This window comes from Camellia sinensis, chromosome 15, assembly GCF_055761805.1.
Source record: "Camellia sinensis isolate YWXY chromosome 15, ASM5576180v1, whole genome shotgun sequence".
Classification (NCBI taxonomy): Eukaryota; Viridiplantae; Streptophyta; class Magnoliopsida; order Ericales; family Theaceae; genus Camellia; species Camellia sinensis.
Window position 1 is genome coordinate 13,395,416 of NC_138975.1, and position 8,075 is coordinate 13,403,490.

At 48.5% G+C, this 8,075-nt stretch overlaps 1 protein-coding gene across 1 annotated transcript; it reads left to right on the forward strand.

The window, feature by feature from the left end:
• The first annotated feature begins 3,353 nt into the window (after window positions 1-3,353).
• LOC114296621 (uncharacterized) lies at window positions 3,354-4,781 on the forward strand. The gene has a single exon (XM_028240924.1). The coding sequence runs from the start codon at window positions 3,354-3,356 to the stop codon at window positions 4,779-4,781; it is 1,428 nt and encodes a 475-aa protein (XP_028096725.1).
• Window positions 4,782-8,075: the final 3,294 nt, after the last annotated feature.

An 8,075-nucleotide genomic window follows, 5' to 3' on the forward strand; every position in this document is an offset into this window, starting at 1 on the left:
AAAACTAATATGAAATCGGAATCCTTACATAAAATTCAAAACAAAAATAAAAAATTCATGTGGAATCCCTATCGAAACCATACCTGATTCAACTCCACTGAAAAACCTACGTGATCAATACACTATAACACCTACCCGATCGTCGTAATCTCCATCGTGAAGTCCACTGCAACACTTGCGAAATCCCTACAAAATCTCTGACAAAATCTCTACCGTGAAATCAGTTTCCAAAATCTCACCGTGAAGTCAGCATTGCCAAAATCCAAACAATCTTATGTTATAACGAGGGTAAATTAGGTATTTTATAACATAAAATAAAGTTGAGGGACCTTAACCATCATAACATATTATTGTGTACCTCTCCTCCTATTAAAAGTTGGGAAGAGACCTTAGGCCAATTTTCCTAATATAATTTACCCTAAAAATGATTGGCAGCGTTTAGTAGAGTTTTAGAATTATGATTTGATAATAGAGTTGTATTTTGAGTTTGTGAGTTTTGGAATTATGATTTGAATGAGAAAAATTTGTTTGGTTATGAGTTTTGAAGAGAGTTTTGAAGAGAGTTTTGAATGGAAAAGGGGTCACTGTTGTGCTCAAAGCATAGCAGTGACTGTGATGCCTTCGTTTGAGGTGTATTATGATCTTATTTTTATGATCCAAACCGTTTATTTTGTAGGGTTTGTTGAGTAATTCATGCCTACCAAAAATCATATTAATCGGATATCAACAACTATATGATCTATAACCAAAAAAATAAATAATAAGTTTTTTTTTTGAGAAATAGTATAAACAATATGCAATTCGATCATATAGTTATTGATATCCGATTAATATGATTTTTGATAGGCATGAAGTACTCAACAAATCCTACAATATGAATGGTTTAGATCATAAAAATAAGACCATAATACACCTCAAACGGAGGCACCACAGTCACTGCTGTGCTTTGAGCACAGGAAGGACCCCTGTTCCGTTTTGAATTGAGTTTGAAATTTTTGATTTGACATTTGATATTTAATTCAAAAACTTACAATTCATAACCAAACACACAGCCCAAAATTTTATTCAAAACTTATAAAAAAAAATTAAAAAATTTCTAAAATATTTTTTATTTAAAATATAAAGACAACAAGTGCAAAACAAAAAATACTGTTTCGGTCAACCGGCCAAACGACTGACTAGACGTCCAAGAGGATGACCGAGTAGACGAGATTTCAAACGCGGGTATGAAAATGATTTTTGACAACTAAAACTAAACGTAATATTCAAATCAATGGGTGAAAAATTGATTATAAACTTTTTTGAAAACTAAAACTAAACGTAACATTCAAATCGATGGGTGAAAAATTGATTATAAACTCCCACCAAACACAGCCTTATTTCTCTCACCTTCCTCCTAACTAAGTTAACCCATAATCCCCTTTGATAATTCTAATTGACAAAGCCCCAATTGTTTTTCCATTTACTGAGATAGATGATTGACATGACATTGTTGAGTTTGCATTGAAGGACAAATATGTATGTAGATTGTTGAGTTTGCATTGAGGGACAAATACATGTTGAGAGGGGAGTTTTGGATCGGACTGTACGGCTGAGCTACGGTAACGCGGGTTGGTCAATTCTCACGGCGCCGAGCTGTGTTCTCAGTTGGCGCGGCCCCCGGCTTGTCATGTTCCGAGGGAACCGGCCGATCAGGCATGGGTTGGGGTCTGACCGAGCAATGACCTGGAGGGCATTCGGCTGGACTCGAGATGAAGTGAAGCAACCGAGCTAAGGGCAGCCCAGGCCAGACTGAAGACAGGCGAGGGCCGGCGCGCCCTACCGGTCAGCCGAGGTGGCCGGACTACATATGATTTAGGATGAAGGAAGAGCAGGGAAGGGCCGGCACGCTTCATGACCGGTCAGCCAGGATGGACCGGTCACGCGCAGCTCGGTTATGAGAATCCGACTTTCTCTTGTTCCCAAGGGATAGGTCGGCAAGATACAGCTCAGTTGTATGGCTTGTGATGGCAATTCTTCTTAAGAGATAGACCGGTTGTGATACTCCGGTTAAGCATGCCACCTGGGCCAATGGCGTGAGGGAGAGGAAATCTGCTCCAGGCACGTGTCAATACCCTTTGGCGGTTCTGCATGTACTGGTTGAAGGACTAGGCCTTTACACGCGTAAAGTGGTGAGAGGCGAGCACTGCCAATTGTCCAGGGAAGGACAGCAGAGGTAGTGCGCGCACAATCCTGAGGCTGCATGGCCAGCCTAGAAATAGGAAGGGAAGATGAACGTTAGAGGTAAGCAACTCGCACTAACTGAAACATTCTCTCTCTCTCGAATAGCCTCTTTCTTCCTCTAGTGATCTGACTTGATCGTCGGAGGGTCTATCCGGCACACCACCGCTGGGCAGCTCACCGTTCTCTGTGTTATCAAGTTAGACGCCGTCACGTGAAGCTTGAACTCCAAGGAGTACGGAAAGCAAAGGAGATTTCGCCCCCCGTACAATTGGCTCCGTCTGTGGGAAGTTCTTTGATACTCAAACCTTGTTTTTCAAGCTTCCTCCACCATATCCATGGCCAACAACGACAAAACTCCACTGTCCGTCGTCGATGGCGTCACACCAGAGTCTGTCCGATGGAGAGAAGGCCCTTCGAATGTTCCGGCCATGGCGGGCCTAGAAACCTCTTCGCGAGGTGCGCGAGACAAACGCAGAAGGAGTACTGATCGCTCGAAGAGCCCAGAGGGCCGTCGGCAGTAGGGGGATTCCCGTGCGCAGCATCTGGAGCACAAACTCAAAGACCAAGATGCCCTCATTCACAGGATGGTGGCGGAGATGGAGATGCTGAAACGTCAGATCAAGATGAAGGGTGTTGCTGGAGAGGGCAACTTCAGTGAGCGCACCCCGTCCCCTCGTTCTAGCAGTCACCGCCAGGAGAGGACCCACTCTCTCTCCATCACCAGGAACTATAGGGTTAGAGATTTCGACCGAATGGAGGACAGATCCCTCACTCGAGATAGCACATACCGTCCCTCACGCCATTCTCTGACGTCACGATGCTCTTTCTCCACCCGTTCCAGAGACCTGAGGGATGTATTGAAGAAGAGGGTGCGCCGTCGAGAGGCTCAGAGAGTGCCGGCGTGGCAGAGATTGAGTGCCCCCGTTCACTGTAGCGAAGAAGTGGCGATGCCAGCGCCCAGAGTGATGGCCCATGCGCCAGTGGACAAAGAGCTGGCGAGACTTACAGCCACACCGTTGTCTCCGAAGATCGAGAGTACACTACTCCCTGTCGGATTCCACCAGCCTAAGTTCACCTTGTACGACGGCAAAACGGATCCGTACATGCACGTGAGTCATTACCGGCAAGTAATGGTTGGCCACCGGCGCAATGACGCCTTGATGTGCCTCATATTCCCAGCAAGCTTGGGAGAACTGGGCCTGAAGTGGTTCGAAAGGCTTCCAGAATGGAGTATAGAGGGGTGGCAGCAACTAGCAGAAGCCTTCGTCACCAGATTCAAAACCAACACTCGAACGCCGAAGGAGGTCGATCATCTTATAGGCGTCAAGATGGAGTCAGGGGGATCATTGAAGGCATACAACGCGAAGTACTGGGAAACCTACAACGAAATCCTCGACTGCCCTACCAATCTGGCGATCACTCAATACAAACGGGGTCTCCTAGTCGGGCATAGGCTGCGGGATTCGCTCACAATGCACCAATCCACAACCATGGAGTCCTTGATGCAGCGGATCAATAAGCACATTCGTGTAGAGGATGATGCCGCCTCCGCAATCAAGAAGGTTAATCCGGCCGCAGCGGACAGAAGGGTAGCAGGAAAAGTTCACTCGGTCAGGCAGGAGGATAACCGCCCAAGCGACCGGCCAAAAGATCAACGGCGTGGCCCAAACCGCGATGACAGAAACAAGGGTCGCAGAAACGACCGAGCTGATGCTCCCTGTGATGCAGCGGAGGATGCTAAGAGAAAATTGAAGGCGCGGACTGGAATCACCACGGTCTTTAAAATACCTATCTACCGCATCTTGAGTGAGATCAGAAGCGAGCCTTTTGTTTGCTGGCCGGCCAAGTTGGGGAATGCACAGAGAGGCTTCAACTCAAGGTATCGCTGCACTTTCCATGAGGAACGAGGACACCGAACGGAGGACTGCTTGCCGCTCAAACAACATTTGGAAGAGCTAGTGGCTGCGGGATATCTTGACCAATACATAGATGGGGGTATGAAAACCGCGCCATTGGGGCAAACCGAGCCAAACGGCCTAGCCGCCCTAGAGGCAGCACCCCAAGGCATAATCAAAGTCATCCATGGCATCGTTGAACCAGCAAGGGTCTGCGAACTCAGAGGGATGATTAAGAAAGCCGAGCACATAAGGGAAGTGCTCTCCGTTCAGCCCGCTGTGAAGAAAGGGAAGACCGAGGAGAAGGACATTCTTACCTTTTCGAGCAGGGACTTGGAGCGGATCCAGATGCCCCACAATGGCGCCCTAGTGGTAACTCTTCGCATCAAAGACTTTGACATCAAGAGGATCTTGATCGACCAGGGAAGTTCGGTCGAAATTATGTACTATGACGCGTTCAAACAAATGAAGTTGGAGGACAAGGACTTGGCCCCTGCGACGTTCCCTTTGGTTGGTTTCAACTCTCAGCCAGAGTGGCCGGTAGGGAAGATCATACTGCCGGTCAAAGCGGGTTCAATAACAAAGCAAGTAGAGTTCTGGGTGCTCAAAGTCCCATCCACCTATAACTTAATTTTAGGCAGGGGCTGGTTGCACGCCATGTAAGCAGTAGCATCGACTTACCATCAGGTCTTGCGTTTTCCGGCGCCAAACGGACAAATAGAGGAAGTTTGGGGAGACCAGGTGATGGCGAAACAATGCTTCGTTGCGGTAAATGGCGGCCGAGCAGCTAAAGGATTTGTCCAAATAATTGAGGGACCCGAGGGAAAGGAGGTCCTTGACGATGTAGGAAGAAAGGCCGAGGAAAAATCGGTCGAGGATTTGGTGGAAGTACGCGTCAACGAGAACGACCCAACTAAGTTCTTCCTCTTGGGATCATCTTTGGCAAGCGCCGAGCGGTTGGATTATGTCAACTTCTTGGTCTCCAACATGGAGGCTTTTGCGTGGACGCCTTACGATATGCCTAGCGTCGACCCTAACTTCATTTGCCATCAGTTGAACGTCTTCCCAAACGCGCGGCCGGTCATTCAGAGGACTCACCGCTCGGCTCTGCACCATGCCGAGGTAGTGGCAGAGGAGGTCAAAAATCTATTGGAAGCGGGAGCGATAAAAGAAGTGCAATACCCTCGTTGGATATCCAACACGGTGGTCGTCCCGAAAAAGAATGGCAAGTGGCGAGTCTGCGTTGACTACAAGACAGTTAACCGTGCATGCCCAAAGGATAGCTTCCCCCTCCCTCGAATTGACCAGCTGATGGACTTGACCGCTGGCCATCAGAGGTTTAGCTTCCTCGATGCATATCGCGGCTACCACCAGATAGCCATGTATGAACCAGACCGAGAGATCACATCGTTCACTACTCCTAGAGGCCTGTATTGTTGTAAGGTCATGCCATTCGGACTGAAGAACGCCGGGGTGACTTTTCAGAGAATGGTGAAAAAGATGCTCACTCCTCTTTTAGGCCGAACAATGGAGGCCTACATCGACGATATGGTGGTAAAGAGTAAAGAGAAGTCTCAACACCTCGCCGACCTAGCAAAAATGTTTGCCATACTTAAGCGCCACAAACTTCGTTTGAATGCCTCCAAGTGCGCCTTCGGCGTCGGCATTGGGAAGTTTCTGGGGTTTTTGGTCACAAACCGAGGGATTGAAGCTAACCCATCACAGATCAAGGCTATACAAGAGCTGGAGCGCCCAAACTCCACGAAGGACGTGCAACATCTTGCCGGGATGCCAGCCGCGCTGAACAGATTCATCAGCCGGTCTTCAGATCGTTGTAGGCCCTTCTTTAAAACTTTGAAGGCCAAGTTCTTTTGGGATGACGAATATGACCGTGCACTGGCAGACTTAAAAATATACCTTTCCTCAGCCCCTATCTTAGTCACACCTCGGCCAGGCGAAGAATTGTATCTCTACTTGGCTGTCTCTAAACATGCCGTGAGCGCCGTCCTAGTCTGCGCTGAAGGCATCCAGCACTTGCCAATCTTCTATGTGAGCAAGACTTTGCTCCCGGCTGAGACGAGGTATCTTCCAATGGAAAAATTAGCGCCGGCCCTGATGATGACATCAAGAAAGCTGGCACACTATTTTCATACCCATACAATAGTTGTGTTAACCGAGTTCCCGCTTAAGGTGCTTTTTGAAAAGGCAGACTTCACCAGAAGAATTTTGAAATGGGCCGTGGAATTAGGGCAGTACGATATCAAATTCCACCCGCGCACTACAATCAAGGCTCAAGCTCTTGCAGACTTTGTGGCGGAATTCGCCCTTGGAATGCATCCAGTTTACCTGGTTGATTTGGCTGGTGCAGATTTAGCACAGCCCACGGTTCTGGTGATAGAAACGAGTGTTGGCTCAAAAGCGGGAGAAGGCCGAAGAGCGACCGCACTAGAGGAGCCGAGTGACTTCTTGAAAGACGTGCTCAATCAAGGCAAGGAAAGAGACCAGAATGAACCGATCAGAGACTTGGAATTGAGAAGCTCCCAGAACCCCTCTGATTGCTGAAAGCTATTTATTGGCGAGATGTGGAAGCTCTTCGTCGATGGGGCATCCAACAGGCATGAGGCCGGGCTGGGTATCGTACTGACTTCACCAGATGGGCTGATTATCGAGCAGGCAATTACGCTCGACTTCCCAGCATCCAACAATGAAGCGGAGTATGAAGCCCTCATTGCCGGGCTAAGAAGCGCATTGAGAATGAAAGCGTTAGCCCTGATGGTATTCAGCGATTCCAAGCTGGTGGTCAATCAGGTCTCGGGGGAGTATTAGGCAAAGGATGAAAGAATGGCCAAGTATCAGGCGCTGGTACGCGCAGAGATCAAGAAGTTCGCTGCAATAAGGAAGGAATAAATCGACCACGAGGAAAACAGCGCGGCTGATGAATTGGCCGGACTTGCTTCTGCTCAGACAGCTTTTCCTAACCCCTTAATGATAGAATTTTTACCTCGGCCAAGCGTTGAGGAACCGGAAATGACCGAGGTGCTCTGCGCCGACTTGGGTCCTTCCTAGATGGACCCCATCATCGTCTTCCTGAAAGATAGAGTTCTACCAGAAGAGAAGAAGGCGGCCAACAAGATCTGGGCCAAGTTAGAGCGGTTTTGGCTCTCCCCATCCGGAGCCTTGTATAAGAAGTCTTTTACCGGGCCGTATCTGAAGTACGTTCACCCTGCTAAGGTGGAAGCCTTCCTTTATGAGATCCATGAAGCCATCTGCGGCAGCCATACTGGGGGTAGGTCACTGGCTTACAGAGCAATTTCCCAAGGTTATTGGTGGCCGTGCATGCAAGCAGACGCGCAGAAATACGTTCGCCGATGTGAAAAGTGCCAAAAATTTGCTCACCAAATCCACCAGCCAGCGCGAGAATTGCTCCCCCTTATAAGTCCTTGGCCGTTCGCACTCTGGGGATTGGATATAGTAGGGCCACTCCCAGCAGCCCCGAGCAATCGCAAATTCTTCATCGCCGCCACCGATTACTTCACAAAGTGGGTTGAGGCTGAGCCACTGGTGACCATAAAGGAAAAGGATGTGAAGAAGTTTGTTTGGCAAAATGTTATCACTCGCTTCGATATACCCAATGCCCTCATCTCAGATAATGGCACTCAATTCGATGGGAAACTCTTTCGCGAATTTTGCGAAGAGTTGAAGATCGAATTCTATAATTCAACACTGGCCTATCCGCAGTCAAATGGTCAAGCAGAGGCCTCAAACAAGACCATCCTGGACGAGCTGAAGAAGCGGCTTGAGAAGGCCAAGGGAAAGTGGGCTGAAGAACTCCCTAGCGTACTCTGGGCGTACCGCACTACGCCAAGACGGTCGACCGGAGAGACTCCGTTTGCCTTGGCCTATGGCATGAAAGTCGTTATCCCGCTGGAAATTGGCATGCCAACCATCCGGTCCGAA